At 45.2% G+C, this 20,744-nt stretch overlaps 1 protein-coding gene across 2 annotated transcripts in view; it reads right to left on the bottom strand.

Moving 5' to 3' along the window:
* Window positions 1-20,744, bottom strand: part of nr2f6a (nuclear receptor subfamily 2, group F, member 6a) — a 28,920-nt gene continuing 8,176 nt past the window's right edge. Inside the window, exons 2-3 of one of the 2 annotated variants that reach the window (XM_048559652.2) lie at window positions 9,783-10,301; window positions 1-1,489 (exon numbers count right to left, since the gene is read on the bottom strand). In XM_048559652.2, coding sequence (XP_048415609.1) covers window positions 1,215-1,489; window positions 9,783-10,301 — 794 coding nt within the window. In that variant the 3' untranslated portion in view covers window positions 1-1,214. Of the gene's footprint in view, window positions 1,490-9,782; window positions 10,305-20,744 lie in introns of both variants that reach the window. The other variant, XM_048559651.2, reaches the window with a different exon arrangement.

Genomic DNA, 20,744 nt, shown 5'->3' on the forward strand with positions numbered 1-20,744 from the left:
TTAAGGAAGTCAAAAGACTCAAAATATTTTATTGCAACATCACAGTCAGTTAAATCAGGAGGCTATGTCACACAAACTAGAAAGTACAGTTAAAGGATACACTCACAATGAATATGATGCTATCGTACAATATCAGGACAAGATTTTGAGAGGTGACTGAGGAAGTAGCTCCAAGAGGATGCAAGGTGAAGGAGATGCAAGCAATTTGACCAAAATTCTAAAATGTTACAGCACAGAAAAAGATAGACCTCCTTCCCACCCCAATCAGCTAGTTATGGGGTCTTAATGTGATTCCATTTCATTGCTTCTTCCTTGCATTGTTTTTGTTTTGAAATATTTTTCCAATTGCATTTTAAACAACGCTACAATCTCAGTCCTTTGCTTCCTCCTTCTAATGACTGAGTGTGCAAACCTTCTGTACTTGGGCATTATGAAGTGCTCCTCAAGGTTAGCAGGGGCAGAGCATGTTGGGACAAGCAGCAGGAGTGTGACAATGTCACTTCCTTGATCTTGGAGTGCACTTTGAGTGAAATACTGAATAATCCTGTCCCCTTCCAGCACTGCTCTCAAACATCACTAAACGTATACACTGAAATGGTGCACAGTCAAACTCTGCCCACTTCTTTAAAATGCAGTTGAAATTTCTCAATTATGTGATTCTAATAAAGGGGAGGCTTCCCCATCTATTAAATCAAATCTCGATGTGGAAGCTGATTGCTCCAACCTCCTACAGGTTTTCCTCTTATTGGGTCAGGTGTCCAGGAACCCCCTCCACACAGCCATTCTTTGTGAGTGAAGGAAGGCAGTGAAGTGGGTAGGTGGAGCTTGGGTCAATCCTATGTTCAAACTGTGTCTGGTTACCTTCTCCTGAAGACAATGGACAGTCATCAGGAGCTGGTATGATGGCTGATTATTGCCCCGTCCCACCCTGGGGTGTGTGTACAGGGGTGAGGGGAGGTGTACAATTTACAAGCATCTCTGCTTGTAATGTCTCATCATCCAGAAACAGAGACTATTCCATGAAACATTGTCACATTTTGGCTTTGTGTCCTTAAGCAAACAAAAGAAGCAAAGTACTAAATTTAAATACTGCATCCCAAGATCCAGTTAGTGCCTAAAGTCAACTGATCCCATTTAATCTCACGTATGCGAAGTGGCATACTTGGCAGTGCCCAGTAACAGTCTAGTTGGAGCCCATTAGGAATCAGGCTTTATCATTGAGTTGGCATGTAAGGCCAGTTGAAGGAACCTCCAGACAGGAGCATGTCTCTGATTAGGGTCTCAATGGGTGTCTTGCCCACCAGCCTCATGAAGAAGAGTTGTCCAATGAGGGAGGCTGGCACTGCTCGCAATGCCGGGAGTCGTAAGAGCAGCTTGCCAAAACGCTGGGGCTGTGGTGGATACTGACATCGCACGTACTCTGCCAGCGACACTTGAACCTTCTCCTGCAAGCTCTCAATGTGGGCAGGTTCCGAGAGACCAGAAGCGTCTGGCAGAGAGAACAGGAGAAAGAAACACGTTTGACTTCAAAAACAGTCTTTTCTTACATTGTAAGATGAACAAAAGGGAGGAGGGCAGGTAAATATTTAATGACATCTCTTTATGCCTTCGATTTCTTAGAATCACTGAATCCCTACAGTGTGGAAGCAGGCCATTCAGCCCATCAAGTCCACACCAACCATTTGAAGAGCATCCCAACCAGGCCCAACCCCCACCCTATCCATGCATTTCCCATGGCTAATCTGTCTAGCCTGCGCATCTTTAGACTGTGGAAGGTAACCCATGCAAACACAGGGAGAATCTGCAAACTACTTACAGATAGTCACCTGAGGCTATAATTGAACACACTCTGAGGCAGCAGTGCTAACCAGTGAGCCACCATGCTTTTGGATGACAGCAATTCAGGAACATGCTTGTCACACCTCCTCTAGAAACTGTTGAATAATATAATGGTTTAACAATAAGCTCCACTCAATCTGATGATGTCACACAGTCTTCGGTCAGAGGTGTGGGCAGATTTGAAAAATGGCAACAGAGGTGTCACCTCCATGACACAGCCCAGCACGAGGATCCAATGGAGATAACTCTTGTAATTACATCTAACTGGTCAATACAATTTGCACCTATTGCTGTCATCCAACTTATTACATCGTGTTGTGTATGACAAATGCCTCTTCTTTTTCAGACTCAGCAGTGGTTTATACTCTATCACTGCTCATTAGGTAGATCTTTCGGCTCAGCGTGGACAGGACTAATTAGTCTGAGGGAGTTGGGAGCATGGTGAGAATGTTACTGGATTAGGAATCCAGAACCGAGGTTAATGTTCTAGGGTGAGGAGGACCCAAGTTTAAATATCACCACGGCAGATGGTGAACCTTGAATTAAATGAAAATCTGGATGGGAGGATTGAGAGAGTCTTGTTGTACAGGAGTAGTGTCCCTACCTCAGGGACAGAAGGCACAGGTTCAAATCTCACCTGGTCCAGAGGCCTGAGCAGGGTGACTGAAAATATCTAGGGAGGAGGATTACATGGGTCTGTGGCTGTGTGATATCCCTTGAATCGGGTCCCACTCACTCTGGACATGTGTGAACCATCTGATTAGAAATAATGCATAAAGGAGTCATAGCTAAGATGCAACGTTACTCTTAGAGTTGACATTTTATGTTAATTTTGATAAGCTTCCCTCACACAAATGTAATTTCCCATTTACCAATCAATTTTGATTTTTTTTTCAAAAAGTGTGTAACCAGGAGCTGTGTAACTTGTTTCATGTTTATCAGAAAGACTAGAAATGAGGATTGGTGTAATTGGTGCTATAGTTGCTGCATTTGTAACAGGCTACAACTCCAGTGACATGGGGTCAAATGATAAGCCACAAGAGGTTGATAGTCAGGGTTCAGCAAAGGTTTTGCCAGTGACTGTCAAGAGGAAACAGTTTTTACATTCCATGTATATTTGTACCCTTCCACTTCACGCCAGGTCACAGCTAATTCTGTGGGCTGGAAGAGACTGTGTATTTGTAAAGTTTATTTGTAATTTTTTTTTAAACAGCTCCCAACTAGTGTTTTTTTTTAAAAAGAAAAGGGACTACTTTTAAATCTTTGGTTACACTTCAGTGATACCCTCAAGGCCTCACTGGCGAAGTGCAGCATTCCCACAGACACCTGGGATTCACTAGCCCAAAACTATCCAAAGTGGACGAGGAGGAGCGTGCGGGAAGGAGTCGGGCATCTCGAGGCTTTCCATCGGGGAGAAGTGGAGGAGGAAGAGCGTGTGGGAAGGAGTCGGGCATCACGAGGCTCGCCATCAAGGAGAAGTGGAGGAGGAAGAGCGTGTGGGAAGGAGTCGGGCATCCCGAGGCTCGCCATCAGGGAGAAGTGGAAGGCAGGAGAAAGCTGAGAAAGGAGTGCGTTGCCGCACCATTGCCCCACCCATCCCTTCCCACGACCCCCTTCCGCCCCATGTAACACAGCCTGTGGCAGTCATATTGGTCTCTATAGCCACCTACAGACTCACAGTGGAAGAGGGTCACCCTCATCTGCGAGGGGCCGCCAACGATGACACTTCAGTCTCATGTGCCTGACATTTAGGAACCCAGCACAGGACTGAGGGATTGGCAGATTGGGGACCCCCACGTGGGTCTGCTCCAGGGCCTGGCCAAGGTTCTATCTGTGGGGTTGCACTAGACTTGCTTGCCTCCAATTTTGTGGCGCCATCTGCCTCAGGGTGTTGATGGAGACGGAACACATGGTATTTGGCCTCCTGCAATGGGTGGGCACATCGGGGGTTGGTCATCCCCTCTCAAAGCCACATCTTATTCTCAAAGTGTAACTTTCCATCGCCATCTCAACATTTGCCAGGGCTATCAATCCTGACTTACATTTTATTTGACTGGCTGGTTGTATTTGATTGATTATTGTCACGTACCCAGGTACAGTGAAAAGTTTTAATTTTGCGTGCGGTACAAACAGGTGAGAGCAGAAAGGTGCATTAGACAGAGCAAGGAATACAATGTGAGTCAGTAGGAACTGCTGATGCTGGAGTCAGAGATAACACAGTGTGGAGCTGGAGGAACACAGCAGGCCAGGCAGCATCGGAGGAGCAGGAACACTGACATTTAGGATGAGAACTCTTCTTCAGAAATACTTCTGAGGAATACAATATTATGGCTGCAGAGAAGGTGCACAGAGAGCAAGATCAACATTAAATTTAAAATTTGAAAGGTCCGTTCATAAATAACAGCAGGAAAGAAGCTGTTCTCGAGTCAGCTTGTATGTGTATGTAAACTTGTGAATCTTTTGATGGAAGAGGGTAGAAGAGAGAATAAGAAGGGTGGGAGGAGTCTTTGATTATGTTGGTTGCTTTGCTGAGACAGTGGGCGGTAGTAGGTGGAGTCAATGGATAGAAGGCTGGTTTGCACGATGGATTGGGTTGTGTCACAATGATGGAGCTGAATATAGTAGAAAGGAGGATTGGTGGCAGCACCCAACCCAGCCACAAGCCCCCAGTGTTTGGGACCACAGCTTACAACAAACATATATTTTGTTTCTTTCCTTGTCACACTACTATTCCCTTTCGCCTTTCACCATAAAACCTTCTGACATTTCAGGAAGGGAGTAGCGTAATGGCAACCAGTAGCATTCCAGAACCCCTGGCCAATGTTTTGGGAACATGGGTTCAAATCCCATCATGGCAGATGGCAAAATTTGAATTCAATAAAATCTGGAACAACAAACAGGCCCAACTGTGACCTGTAAAAGTTGCTTTAATACTACCAGGTTATTGAGCTGCTCTACCGTTACAAAGAGATGACGTGTCCTCGTTTAACCTGAGGGTCACCACACCTCAGGTGAGGGGACAGGTTGAGAAGGAGAGTCCTTCATGGTGACCTCAGCTGGTGCAGAAATTGAACTTTTGTTTTTGGCTCACTCTGCATCACAAACCAGCTATCCTGCCAACTGAGCTAACCAACCCCCTGTCCTCTCTGTACAAACATATTAATCAGGCCAGTCAGCCCCTTCTGCCTACTGCATCATTCAATAAGATCACGGCTGATCTGATAACTCCATGTTCCTGCCTACCCCGACAACATTTCAATCCTTGTTTATCAAGAATCTGTCTATCTTTGCCTTAAAAATATTCAAAGACTATGCTATTGAAGAATGTTATGACATAGGCATCCTGGGTCACCAGACGATGATTTATTCTCAGGATGGGTGTGACGCGGACAAGGCCAAAAGTCCAGCTGCTCATGGCTGACCATCCTTCTCTCAATTAGCTTTACATCTGAACTGGTTCACTCAGACATTTCATGAGGATATGAAGAATCAACTAAAGCTGGGGAAGGGTTGCTCAGCGTGCACCCATCCCCACCCCCCACCCCCGGCTCACAACCTTGGTGTGGATGCCACCGCCCCCCCACTCCCGGCTCACAACCTTGGTGTGGATGCCACCGCCCCCCCCCCCCCCCCCGGTCCCAACCTCGGCGTGGAACACTACCCCCACCCCTGGCCTCACTGTGCACTTCAACCCAGGACCCCAAGATGAAGCCCAGGGTGGAGTGGGTTGGAAGGACTGTTATTCTGAACTCTTATTTCTCTATCTTTCCAATTTATTGCTGAACTTTTCATTTCTTTATTATTCTAATATCGTTCCTTAAGAGTTTTGTACTGAAGAATCTGTACCTTGGTAATTTAGATGGCACCTTTGCGGCAACTTGTAAACTTTGCACTCAGTACATGTGACAATAACGCTAATTCTAACTCAACTCTGGTTGGGTAGATGGCTGGAGGTTTCATCACATGACCTCAGTCCCACAGTCCTGCTATTGGTCCACCTGTTCGTCTACCCTTATGATGCCCAGGCTTCCGACAGCCAATTAGGGGATGAGTAGAATCTCCCGTCAATTCTTAACGACCTGTTGATATTTCTTCCCTGTATTTTGATAACAAATAGACAAACTATGGAGTGGAAATTATAAAGCAATTTTCCTGAACGTTTCAAAGCTATTTTCCCTGAAATTTTCTCTCAGCCATGGTTTGGAGTAGGATTTGAGAGGGTTAGCAGGTCAGGATTTAACTGCTGGGCTCTGCCTCCAAGACAGTACCAAGACTGGAGTCACTCATTGGCCTGACCAAGTAGTGGGTCCATAAATGAATCGGAATCGTACGGGGTATTAGTGGTTACCTTACAGGGGCCTAGAGATTGATGATCCACTCGAATGAGTTCAAATCACATCACCCACACAGGGCCAACCTGGTCATGACACTTCTGGGTCGGGTGAACCTCACCACAGCATGACCCTTGCTGCTATCCTTAAGGATTCTTCAGTTGACCTTGCACCTCTCCTTCCTCTGTCAGGGCCACATATGGTGCCCTGAACCTCTGCTGATTGGCCAAAATTGTACAAGTAGGGTGGAAACCATCTGTGCTGAGCTCTCTTACCCACTTCATGGTGATCTGCTCATCTTGAGGCTGTGCTCCAGCGGAAAAAAAAAGCCCCTCCACCCCCATCTGTCCAATGGTGAGATTTGAACAGCCACGGCAAGACTGGTCTGTGCTAAACATGTTCAGGATGAGCCAGGGCCAATCAATCTCCACTCCTAGGCCCTCAGTACAAACTACTTTTTTTACTTCATTCATGGGATGAGGGTGTCACTGGCCAGGCAGCATTTATTGCCCATCCCTAAATGCCCACAGAGCAGTTAAGAGTCAACCACATTGCTGTGGGTCTGGAGTCACATGTAGGCCAGACCAGGTAAGGATGGCTGTTTCCTTCCCTAAAAAAAACCCAGATGGGTTTTTCCCGACAATCAGCAATGGGTTCATGCTCATCTTTAGACTCTTAAATCCAGAGAATTTTTTAAAAAAACTTGAATTCAAATTCTACCACCTGCTGTGGCAGGATTCAAACACGGGTCCTGGAACATTATCTAAGTCTCTGGATTGGCCGTCCAGTGATAACACCACTAGGCCATTGCCAGTGCCTTATGCACTTGTGGAAGGGCACAAACAATGCTGCATCTTCCTGAGCAGTGTCTCCTCTACAGGTGGAGTGGCAGAACGATCACCTGAAACTGAACAAATGAGGAGATTCTTAAAATGTGAGGCTGGATGAACACGGCAGGCCAAGCAGCATCTCAGGAGCACAAAAGCTGACGTTTCGGGCCTAGACCCTTCATCAGAGAGGGGGATGGGGTGAGGGTTCTGGAATAAATAGGGAGAGAGGGGGAGGCGGACCGAAGATGGAGATTAAAGAAGATAGGTGGAGAGGAGAGTATAGGTGGGGAGGGAGGGAGGGGATAGGTCAGTCCAGGGAAGACGGACAGGTCAAGGAGGTGGGATGAGGTTAGTAGGTAGATGGAGGTGCGGCTTGGGGTGGGAGGAAGGGATGGGTGAGAGGAAGAACCGGTTAGGGAGGCAGAGACAGGTTGGACTGGTTTTGGGATGCAGTGGGTGGGGGGGAAGAGCTGGGCTGGTTGTGTGGTGCAGTGGGGGGAGGGGACGAACTGAGCTGGTTTAGGGATGCAGTAGGGGAAGGGGAGATTTTGAAACTGGTGAAGTCCACATTGATACCATTAGGCTGCAGGCAGAATATGAGTTGCTGTTCCTGCAACCTTCGGGTGGCATCATTGTGGCACTGCAGGAGGCCCATGATGGACATGTCATCTAGAGAATGGGAGGGGGAGTGGAAATGGTTTGCGACTGGGAGGTGCAGTTGTTTGTTGCGAACTGAGCGGAGGTGTTCTGCAAAGCAGTCTCCAAGCCTCCGCTTGGTTTCCCCAATGTAGAGGAAGCCACACCGGGTACAGTGGATGCAGTATACCACATTGGTAGATGTGCAGGTGAACATCTGCTTAATATGGAATGTCATCTTGGGGCCTGGGATAGGGGTGAGGGGGGAGGTGTGGGGGCAAGTGTAGCATTTCCTGCGGTTGCAGGGGAAGGTGCCGGGTGTGGTGGGGTTGGAGGGCAGTGTGGAGCGAACAAGGGAGTCACGGAGAGAGTGGTCTCTCCGGAAAGCAGACAGGGGTGGGGATGGAAAAATGTCTTGGGTGGTGGGGTCGGATTGTAAATGGCGAAAGTGTCGGAGGATGATGCGTTGTATCCGGAGGTTGGTGGGGTGGTGTGAGAGAACAAGGGGGATCCTCTTAGGGCGGTTGTGGCGGGGGCGGGGTGTGAGGGATGTGTTGCGGGAAATACGGGAGACGCGGTCAAGGGCGTTCTCGATCACTGTGGGGGGGAAAGTTACGGTCCTTGAAGAACTTGGACATCTGGGACGTGTGGGAGTGGAATGTCTTATCGTGGGAGCAGATGCGGCGGAGGCGGAGGAATTGGGAATAGGGGATGGAATTTTTGCAGGAGGGTGGGTGGGAGGAGGTGTATTCTAGGTATCTGTGGGAGTCGGTGGGCTTGAAATGGACATCAGTTACAAGCTGCTTGCTTGTTTGCTTGGTTGCTGAGGAGATTGTTGTTGGGTTCTGGGGATATGAACTTGCTAAAAAAATAACAGGGGGCTACTTTCCTGGACTAACAAATTCAGCAAGCTGAAGCCACCTGGTGTAAGAAAATAAACAGTAAGAGTTGGAGAAACTCAGCAGGTCAGGCAGTGTCTGTGGAGAGAGAAAAACAAGGGTTAATGTTTTGGATCTGAAATGACTCTTCTTCAGATTCCACTTTTCCAGCGCCTACAGTGAATTGTCTGTCTCCCGTTCTCTTCCCCTCTGGGCTCCATCTCCACCTCTCCACTTACTCCATTACCAACCGTCTGCCCTCAACACCAGCATCAATACTACCATCTCCTAGCTGCTCTCAAATCCGAAGAAGGGTCTCAGGCCTTGAGACGTTAATTCCGTTTCTTTCTCCATAAATGCTGCCCAATCTGCTGAGTTTCTGTAGCAATTTCTGTTTTTATTGGTTTCCCATCGCCGGTATCTACAGTCCTTTGTTTTATTATATCTGCTTTGTCTTGCTTTTGTTTGAAATTGGCTTGAAACTGGTACCAAGTTCAGATTTGAGGACAGCAGCCGAGGAAATTAAACTGAGTTGATGAATCAGAAACATAAAGCTCATGCCAGTAACAGCAACTGGCAAACCAATGGGCTGTTTTAGCTCAGTTGTAGAAAGATATCTGCTGTCCTTTGATAACAAAGTGTGGGGCTGGATGAACACAGCAGGCCAAGCAGCATCTTAGGAGCACAAAAGCTGACGTTTCGTGCCTAGACCCTTCATAAGAAAAGGGGGAGGGGGAGAGGGTTCTGAAACAAATAGGGAGCACCATCTCCCCATCCTCCTTTTCTGATGAAGGGTCTAGGCCCGAAACGTCAGCTTTTGTGCTCCTGAGCTGCTGCTTGGCCTGCTGTGTTCATCCAGCCCCACACTTTGTTATCTCAGATTCTCCAGCATCTGCAGCTCCCATTATCTCTACTGTCCTTTCCCAGGTTGGCTTCCAGACCCTCAGCAATGCAGGTGATGCTTACTTTGCAAATTGTCCAGCAGCCTGTTCAATTGTATCGAAGGGGTGGCTCACCAACCCCTTCTCAAGAGTAGGGAAGAATTGGTTTAAAAAAAAAGGCAGGCTGGCCTTGTTAATGATGTCCATAGCTCATGAATGAATAAAAGGAGAAATGAGGGTACTTAATGGCAATCATTGAGGTCAGTTTTCTTTTGCTCCAGTGTCAGATCTCCAGATGAATTGCGAACTCTCATGGCTTCTAAGTGGCTTACACAGAACCCTGAGAAACGGCGCAACACAGCAGTCCCCCTGACCATCGATACTAACCTGGGGTGTAGAGGGCGATTGCCTTCAGGCAACTGTACTCAGCAGAGTCGACCTGCAAAACCTTCAGCTTCTCCACCTGGTCCTGGAAGATTCGGATCTGGTCCATGAAGGTCACCACTCGATCCGCTGACATCTGCGAGGAGTGGAGGCCGGCGGCTGCCAGGAGGGGAGCCATGTGAAGAGGGAGGGACGACTGTGCTGCATTCAGGACAAACAGCTCACTCCAGCTCAACCGCAGTAGTGCCACCTGGTCAGAGATCTGTAGCTCGTGGAAGAAAGGGACGTTCCTGGCCCACTCCACCGCGCTGAACAGCAACCTGGCTGCTAGCTCACAGATGTTGTCTATGCTCATAAGGTTGTACCGGCTGTACTGGGTGCTGAAGCGAGACGTGGGGTACGGCTCTGCTCGCAGAAGCAGGGAGATAAGTCCTGAGATGTTGCCTCCATTCAAGTGCTCTCCCCCAGACAGCGAGAGCTCCCCAGGGCTGGCCTGGGCTGGAGGAATCCTGCCTCGCTGGACTGCTAATGGACAAAAAGAAAGAGAAATCAATTAGAATCAAGCGATGGAGAAGTGACCAATGGCCAGACAGAAATACAAAAATAGCCGCATAAATATTGTGATGGTCATGACCTGACCCTTAGTTATTCCGCAGCCAATATCACAGAAAGTACATTTATCTGCATGTTGTATCACAGCTTGTGGGAGCTTGCTATGCACAAATTGACTTCCAGTTTTTGTGGATTGCCACAGTGAATGGAGTTCTCTGCTGTTCTCTAATGGATGTCCCCAAGCTCTAAAAGATGATAAAGAAATGCAAAGTCTCTTCTTTTCTATTGCCCTGACAGTAGAATAACTCACCACCCAACTCCTAAAGCCTGTCCACCTTTGACAAGGCACAAGTCAGGAGTGTGATGGATCACTCCCCACTTGCCTGGATGGCTGCAGCTCCAACAACACTCAAGTAATCTATTTGATTGATAATTCATTCAACACCGTAAGTATTCACTGCCTTGAACACCAACGCATGGTGGAAGCAGTGTGTGCCATCTTCAAGATGCACTGCTGAAATTCACCAAGGCAGCTTGTAAGCCTGTGGCCTCCATCACCTAGAAGGGCAAGGGCGGCAGATATATGGGGACAGCACCACATGCAAGTCCCTTTCGAAGCCACTCGCCATCCTGACCTGAAAACGCATCGGCAATCGTCAGCCATTGGATGCCATATCAATAATGCATCCAATTCTGGTCCCCTCCCTTTAGGATTGGTGTTGGCAAGGGTGTAGAAAAGAGAACAGATCTGGGTTAGAGGGCCTTTAGCTGTGTGGACAGACTGGAAAAAAGAAGCATGGGCTGTTTTTCTTAGAGAAGGTTCAGAGGAGATTTGACAGAGGCATCCAGAATCAGGAGTCCAGACAGAATAGGCAGGGAGAAGCGGTCTCTCTTCATGGAAGGATTGAGAAGCCAAGGGTAACAACTCTTTAAAAATTCTCAGAAGAAGCAAAAGCAACATCACTGTCATGTTTCCAATAGCTGCAATCTTAAATTCACTGCCTTAAAAAGCATTAGGTGCGAACACAAAGGGAATTGGACCAGTATTTGAAGAAGAGAAAAACCTATAAGGCTAAGCAGAAAGCTAGAGGAGTGGAACAAGATAAATTATTCTTGCAGTAGATGGACCAAATAGCTTTCTTCTCTGCTGTAACCATTCTACGATTCTTCAAAGTCAAATAAAGCAGCCAAATTTGGGGACTATATACACTGGGGTGAAGCACTGAATAATATCTTCTGATCATCATTATTTGAAAAGATTGCATTTTAGAACGTAAGTAATGTTTTGGTTTTAGTCCTGTGATGATATTTTTCTTGAAAAAGATCTGAAAATAATTTCGTACAGCAAGATCAAACAGTGTTTCCAAGAAAGCATGTGACTTAAGCCAGACAACGAGAGAAACTAGCTGGGGAGATAATTGCTCAATCATTTCCTCAGTGGAGGTTTTTTTCAATGACTTATGAAAGGAGAGGTCAGGAACCAGAGGCGAGTGATAATGGGAACTGCAGATGCTGGAGAATCCAAGACAATAAAATGTGAGGCTGGATGAACACAGCAGGCCCAGCAGCATCTCAGGAGCACAAAAGCTGACGTTTCGGGCCTAGACTCTTCATCAGAGAGGGGGATGGGGTGAGAGTTCTGGAATAAATAGGGAGGGAGGGGGAGGTGGACCGAAGATGGAGAGAAAAGAACCAAAGGCAAGTTGCAAGTACCAAACAAAATAATCCAGCCAGCAGAAGGGCAATTGAGTTTGACAGTGTTCAGGTCATTAGCGAGGGTAAGAAGTCTTAATCTATTTTAACAGGCCTTAGTTACTTTCCTTAAAGTTTAGTGAGAAATGTAAGGGAGTTAGCTCATAACTAGCAGTCTCAGGGAGAGGTACAGAGAAACACATCTGGTGAATGTGCAAAAAAATGAAACACTTGTGACCCATGTTTGTTAAGTGAGAAACTAAAAGGTGAATTTCGAAGTGATACTTCACTGGGATTTAGTGTCCGTAAAGAACATTGCTGGGAAAATGGTTAAAACTTTATTTCTGCTCTTTCTAATAAAACCATTCCAAATATTTATTGCTTTGTAATTTTAAGTTTTTTTTGTATGTGTAATAACTTTGACGGACTCTTGTGAATATGTTCTGTGATTACATGGCAGACTCAATCTATCAAGTCAAGCCTTTGGAATCTGACTTGTCCAGTATTACCATCAACTGGGATCATAAACAACATGTTTACCTTTGCTATAGAAGTAACGACAATGCCATTCGATGAATGCTAAGCTGATGTTACGTTGATGAAAAGATAGTCATAATACACTGACCAATGAGCTGAGAATAAAAAAAACAGACAAATATGAAAGAACTGGGGAAACCCCAGGTGCAACTTACCTTGGGCTGAGCTCAGGAACTGTCATGATGTTTCCACAGCTTACCTGTCATGTTTGCTGACTACAAATATCATCTCTTCTATTAAAGTTTACAACAATTACGATGAAGGCTTCAGATTTAATTTTTTTTTATAGGTTATGACAAATGATTTACTCCATTAGATACCTGAACTTATTTTAAAAAATGAAAAATAAAAACATCTTGGGAACGTTTTTTTGAAAAACGAAGCATTTCGTAGAAACTGTTTCAGAGATAGTAGGAACTGCCCAAGCTGGAGAATCTGAAATAACAAGGTGTGGAGCTGGATGAATGCAGCAGGCCAAGCAGCATCTTAGGAGCAGGAGGGCTGACGTTTCGGGCCTAGACCTTCTTCAGAAAGGGTCTTGACCCGAAACGCCAGCTTTTGTGCTCCTCTGATGCTGCTGACCCTGCTGTGTTCATCCAGCTCCACGCCTTGTTAACCCTTATTTTGTGGAAACTACTTGGTTTCAGCCAATGGCTGGACCCGTTTGATACAGGTGGCATGACTGGGTTTAATGGCTGCAGACAGCTACAGTATATTTTATTTCAGTTGGGGGATGCAACTGAAGAATAGATTGCACAGCTCACCTTTCCTATTTCTGAAGCACCTTTGTTGTGAATCTAATGTGAAACTTGACAGTCTTCCTAAAGTGTGGCTGGAAGAATTTTTAGTACTGTGCTTCCTGAACAAGCCATGTCTATCGAAACCCCTGAGATAATGGTCATGTAAGCAGGCCACACAGCCATCAGAACATTCTGTACCTTATCCTTCTGTTTTGATCCAGAGTGGATCTCTGCAGAGAGAATTTTTTTTTCCCCTTTTCTTTGTGGTGTGCTTGTATGTGAGTTACAAACATGATGTAAAATGTGGGATTTATATGTATAATTGTGTTTTTACTGGTTGCTGCAAGCTTGGATTTCAGGTTTTGAGTAAGTTATCAGAGGGTTTTCTGAGTGTCTGAAGTTGGTAATTCTAAATATTTCTGTAGCCATGGCAACTTCTTTTAAAAATAGAGTTTTTGAAGTCTGGCTGTAGATTTTGTACTCTAATAGACTTTTGGTTATTTCGGATTGTTTGTGACCAGCATGGTAAAATAGAATGTTCTGGAATATTTTTCTTCAGTTGAAGGGAACCGTCCTTAGCTGTGAGAGAAAAAAACTTTTAGTTTCACTTTTGTCTTTGAGCGAGTTAGTTCTGCAAAATGGGATGGTGGTACAAAGCTCCGAAGGAAGGGAACGGTAGAGATAGTGAGTTAGACTATGTTGGAATGAAGAGTCTGTGTCAGTCCCAGACCAGAAGGATTGGGATTAAAACCCGAAAACAACGTTATTTAAAACTCAGCGCAGCGAAAGTCAGGTGCATGATAGGAAGAACAAAGAACAATACATCACAGGAACAAATGTCTTGGCCCTCCAAATCTGTGTCAACACAGTTTGCCCTTCTATACTAAAACTGTCTTCACTTACAGGATCCATATCCCTCTATTTTGTTCCTATTCATGGTGCTTCTTAAATGCTGAATCGTTGGTCTTTTGTGAACAGTTGCAGTTTGAAGTTGAAGCCACAAGTGACTCATACCTACCAAGATGTTAGATGTAAGGTTCTGGTTAATGATCCCTCGAACATGTTTTAAACAGCTGTGCAGAACACCGAGGCCTGTGTGTGGCAGCGAACTGGTAACGAATTCTGGAACACACCGATTATCATGTATGGAACATTGGAGCAGCTGCACATGTGCAGCGAGAAGGGAGCTTTGATTCTGGTGTAAATATTACAACAGTAGAATTTTGTGTGCATCCTCAGAAGTGTGTTCAGGGTACTGTGCAAAAGCTGTTCCTTCTCAACTTAAAACATTGTTTTGGAATTAATGGGATTATACTTTCGCTGCCTGTTCAAAGTCTTTGAATGTGTATTGTAACTTGGTAGTCAGGATTATTCTCTTTTTAAAAGGTTTTGGAGTAGATCTGTGGCTCGGGTTGAGGGTGTTGAGGTTGGTTGGCTCGTCGAGCTGGTTTGTTGTTCCGCAGAAGTTTCGTTACCGTGCTTGGTAACATCCTCAGTGCAGGCTCTGATGAAGCATCGGTGTGTTTTTCCCGCCTGGTTTTTAAACTCTGGGGTCCGTTGCGATGGATTGCCTCACTTCCGGGACTCCTCCGTAGTGGAGTGTGGAAGTTGAGCTCCTCTTTTTGTAGCCAGTTAGCGTTCATATACTGCTCTTGTTAGTTTCCAGCAAGAGCACGTGAACACCAACTGGCTACAAAAAGACACGACCGATACTCACTCATCTCAATCCACATGGACAAGGAGAACCACGACTTCGACTGGGACAACACCAAGATCCTGGGACCGGCTTGGCAGAGACAAACACGAGAATTCCTGGAAGCATGGCACTCCACGAAGCAGGCTATTAATAAACACATGGTAGTGGAATGTATATGGGGTCAAGTTCAATGTGTTTATTAATAGCCTGCTTCGTGGAGTGCCATGCTTCCAGGAATTCTCGTGCTTGTCTCTGCCTAGCCTGTCCCAGGATCTTGGTCTTGTCCCAGTCGAAGTTGTGGTTCTCCTTATCCATGTGGATTGAGATGAGTGAGCATCGGTCGTGTCTTTTTGTAGCCGGTTGGTGTTCACGTGCTCTTGCTGGAAACTAACAAGAGCAGTATATGAACACTAACTGGCTACAAAAAGAGGAGCTCAACTTCCACACTCCACTACGGAGGAGTCCCGGAAGTGAGGCAATCCATCGCAATGGACCCCAGAGTTTAAAAACCAGGAGGGAAAAACACACTGACGCTTCACCAGAGGCTGCACTGAGGATGTTACCAAGCATGGTAACGAAACTTCTGCGGAACAACAAACCAGCTCGGCGAGACAACCAACCTCAATTCTCTTTTATCTTCATTCCTTTTGCAATAAACTTCAGTTTTATTGTTATAGCCAAATAAGCAGCATTGTGTGAAATATTTCAGCAACAGACTACTTTCTTCAAAATAAGAACAAGATCCACCAAGCCAGATTCTTGACTGGGATCAGACTTGTCCGATAATAACCATAGCAAAAACATCTCGTGTTAAATGCACCATCATGGCTGATCTCATCTCAGTCTCAACTCCACTTTCCTGCCAGCTCTTCATAACCCTACAACTCATTACTAATTAAAAATCTGTCCATTTCATACAGTCATAGACCTGGACAGCATGGAAACAGACCCTTCAGTACAACTCGTCCATGCCGACCTAGATATCCTAAATTCATCTAGTCCCATTTGCCAGCGTTTGGCCCATATTCCTCCAAACCCTTCCTACTCATATACCCATCCAGATGCATTTTAAAATGTTGTCACTGTACCAGCCTCCACCACTTCCTCTGGCAGCTCATTCCGTACATGTAGCACTCTGTGTGAAAAAGTTGCCCCTTAGGTCCCTTTAAAATCTTTCTCTTCTCACCTTAAAACTATGCCCCTCTAGTTCAGGATTCTGAGTAATCCAAGATGAAGGATGGGAAATAATTTCATTTTAGCATCCTGGTGCACATTGCACTCTGAAATAGTGAATTCCACAGATTCATGACCTCTTTGAGAGAAGTCATTCCTCCTTATATCTTTTATATCAGCCATCCCATGTCCTAAAACTATGATCTCAAATTCCAGATTGTCCCACAAGGGGAAACATCTACTTTACATTTGGCAATGTGGTTGACTCTTAACTGCCCTCCGAAATGCCCACTCAGTTCAAGAGCAAACACAGATGGGCGACAAATGGCAGGTCTTGCCAGTGATGCCCACATCCTTTGCTTAAATAGATAAAACTCCACAGGAGGATTATCAAACAAAATTTGACTCATTGTTTTCAATGTGACTCTCATCAAAATGCTTGGGCTGGTCAAATTTAACCAGGCTGAAAAGAGGCAATTGTTTGTTTGCACAAAGATCCACAAGGCTCTTCTGAAATGTATCGGCCTCCATACTTTGCTTTCTGCCTTGGGCCAACAAGGAAGTTTTCAGCCAGGTGACCAGGAACTTGGTCAATGAGGCAGGTTGTAAGGAGTGTCTTAAAAGAGGAGTAAGCATTAGAGAAGCAGAGATATTTTAGGAATGGCTTGAGAGAGCTTATTATCAACAAGCAAGTGCCAATGTGACTCTCATCACCTTGGATTGAATCAGGGAAACATATGCACAGTGATGAGGAGATTGAACTAAAACATCTTATTCGGATCCCTGTCCTCAATAACCCATCTCGGGCTTCCAAGGGACCCCTGCAGGAGGAAAGACTGTGCCTCCAGGAGGCAAATATAGAGCTTGGATGTTGACGAGGTAGGAACTGGGAAGGGCTAAGGTCTGTAGCCTCAATTTCCCCTCCTGCACTATATAGCAATCACGAGATCCCAATACTCTGCTAATCAGGAATTTCCTGGGGACTGAGGCTATCTTCTCTCAACCTCAATGTTAGGATGTAACTGCACTCAGAAAAAGGGGCAAGCCCTTAAAGATTAACATAAGAACATCAAGAAATAGGAGCAGGAGTAGGCCATCTGGCTCCTTGAGCCTGCACCATCATCCAATAGGATCATGGCTGATCTTTCTTGCTCCACTTACCCACCCACACAACACATACCTTAATTCCTTTACTGTTCAAAAATCTATCATTGCCTGAAAAACATTCAACGGGATAGCCTCAACGGCTCTACTGGGCAGGGAATTCCATAGTTTCACACAGACTGAGGTGAAGAGGAAATTCTTCTCACTGAGAAGATGCTGGATATTGGAATTCTCAATCCCAGAAGACTTCGGAAGCTTAAGCATCGAACATGTTCAGGACAGAAATCAACAGGGTCAAAGCCTTGAAATACTAAGGACATCTGTAGTCCATAATGCCAAAATATGTTTTTTGGAAGATAACTTTCACAGAGCCAAAATGACTGCAGGTATAACTTCAGTCACAAGTGCTGAGTGAGACGATAGAATTTAACAATTAACGATGTCACAAAAGCTTCAGAGAGACAGTGGCTTGAGATAATAGGCAGTTAGTTATTCAGTCTCCTCTCCAAGTCAGAGAGACACCTTTTACAGGTAGTTTTATGGTTTCCCTTTCCTGGATGATACACAAAATGAAGAGGTTATAAGGCAGCTTCGGCACTGTTATTAGATTGCTGCGGGCTAGAATGCATCTAGCATGCTGCTGCATAAGGCACGCCTCGATAACAATCAAGAAAACACTCGTGCACTGCAGTTTAAGCAAAGATCACATCTCTTACGCTGACTGCTCTACAAATTAGTTAAAACAGAATCAGGACAAAATAACTTCAATCAGCCAATAAAACCAAGTTTGACATTAGCAGTTAAATTGTCGATCTGACCAGAGTAACCCATAATAGCCACAATGGCTCTTTGAAAACAATTCACAGAATGATCCAAATGACCTATCGTTTTACTTTTATCTTTTTGGGCTAAACTCTTCATTGTAAAACACGTACATGTATTTTGCTAATATTTCTCCTCACACCATGCGCCCCAATGACAATCTTAAATGGTTGTGACCTTAACTCTTCGCATGCTCAGGGCTATTTTGCAAATACTGTCCAACCACAGAATCACACTTAACACCGGACACAGTGTTTTCAGTTTTGCAAACACAGACTGGTTCGATACAGCTTGAAGCATCCTTGTTGTGAATTGCCAAAGGGATGTTCTGTTTGATACAACTTTCCAGTCTTTGCATCGAGCAGCACATGAGTAGTGAAACTGATGTACCATATTGATCATTTGTGTGAGAAGCAGACTGCCTTTTGGCTTGATGGGAACGTTCTGTTCGCGACAAACACCACTCCTGCATCATTGCAGCACAAAACAACCAGCTTTAACCTGCTGCTGAAAGCTGTGAGATACCTTACCCTTCCAGGGCACTCTGAGGTACTTTTACAGGCCCACTGGTGAGTTTGGAACAAAACCAAAAGTTGCCAGAACATTCTTTGATCCTGTCCGACTCCCACCCACAACTCTTTCTCCGATACATCGATAGTATCATCTGCGCCGCTTCCCCCTATCATCCAGAATTGGAAAAATCCATCAATTTTGCTTCCAATTTCCACCCTGCCCTCGCTTTCACCTGATACTGAGCTTCCAGCAACTTCTGTTCGTTTGTTCCTGATTTGCAGCATCCGCATTTCTCTCAGTTTACACTTGTGAGTTTGCATGATGTAGAGCAAGAAATGATCTGATCAGGGTCACCACTATCTCACAGGTTGGTTTTTGACTTTGCCTAATTCAGCATCAGGTTGGCACAGTGAGCCTTATTTCTGAAGACACAATTTTATGGTGTGCATAAGAATGGCAATAAGCATTTAGCAGTAAAGATAGTTTGTTAGAGACAGCAGTAGAGAACCCTCTGCTGGTATCTCAACTAGTGCACTTGACTGTTCTACTTCAAAGATGAATTTGAATGTCGTATGGAACGCATTAAGATGTATCAGGAAATTCTTAGCACAGCTGCGGACTCAAAAATAGCAAAACATCATCAACGCAATGGAAATGCAAGAGCTAAGAGGTTAGGCATCCATCTATCAAAGGTGCATTTCTCATGGAAACTGAGGATCTTGGGCCTTGAAGGGAGCCCAGGGCAGTCCCACCTATTTGGATGGACATGTGTCATTAAAACTGAATTGGGGTCTGATTAGTAACCTTATAAACAGGGCCCAAGGCATTGTCTCACTGTGCTAATATGACGCTGAAATAAGGCACATCACAGACACTGCAGGACAACGTTACCCTGATCAGATCATCCCGTGTTGTGAATCATGAAAACTTATGAAAGATCCTAAAACCTAAGCCCCTGAGAAGTGCCCTGGAAGGGTTAAGGAATCTTGAAGCTTTGAGCAGCTGGTGAAGTTAGCTGTTTCATGCTGCTACTTTCGCAGTTGAACAGTTGTGCTCCGCACTAACAATACGCTGCTGTCAAGCTGTAAAGATTTTTTGCCTGTCATACAAATGAGTAATGTGGTCCATGAATTTCAGTGAGGGTGTAATGCCAGGTTTGCAGGCTACACAAACAAAAGTTTGCGAAATTGTTTGAAACAATGAGTCCTTTCAGCCTGTTTGCAACAGGTAAGGTATTGATTGTATCCAGCTTGTCAAACTGAAGACATGGTGTCCAACATTAGAGGTGGCTCTGTGATTAGACAGTGGGTGATAAATTACCCTGAGTGTGCTAAGAATAAATCTGACAAACCATTTCAGATTGCCAGTCAGGCTGGCAGCGTGGAGCACTTGCGCATGTTGGTAGCTATGTATATTAACAGACAGGGTCCTGTTCTTTGCAGATAGAAAAAGCATGTGTCTGTTTCAACTTAACAAAATGGGGAACGGTTATGCACTGGTTCAATCTGCAGGGAAATGTCTTGGCAAGTCAGAGTTAACCTGCTCCGTGTAAACTGAAATAAAGATTGACAGTTCACCGTTAGTCATCTTCTAATTGCTGCATTCACCACAACACCACGTCTATCAATCAGAGCTGAACAATGGCCAATGAATTAACACTTTCCGCTCTCAGTACAAAATGCTCCCCTTTCCATCAACTTTCTTGTGAAATGTCCTGATGAATGCAAAACAAAAAGCTTTGATAAAATGTGCCTTTTTTCCAGTGATATACAAGCTCTGTATCACCATATGACTAGACCCCTAGATTTTATGATATTGAGGATATGGCAATAGTGGAGAAAACGTTGTTGAGGTGGATGATCGGCCAATGATCTGTTTGAATGGTGCAGTGGGCTTGATGGCCTACTCCTGCTAGTATATTCTATGCTCTAGATGAGTGGGTCAATTGGATGCAAGTGGCCTTTCCTCAGCCAGACGCAGACAAGAAAGCGTTTCCTTCTCCTGTACCACAACCAATAGTGTGGGCCCTCCTGTGGCGCAGAGATAGTGCTCGTATCTCTGAACTGAGATGCCTGGATTCAAGTCCCACCAGCCCTAGACGTCTGTAATAACATCTCTAATCAGGTTGATCAGGAA

The sequence above is a fragment of the Stegostoma tigrinum genome, chromosome 30 (assembly GCF_030684315.1).
Source record: "Stegostoma tigrinum isolate sSteTig4 chromosome 30, sSteTig4.hap1, whole genome shotgun sequence".
Lineage (NCBI taxonomy): Eukaryota > Metazoa > Chordata > Chondrichthyes > Orectolobiformes > Stegostomatidae > Stegostoma > Stegostoma tigrinum.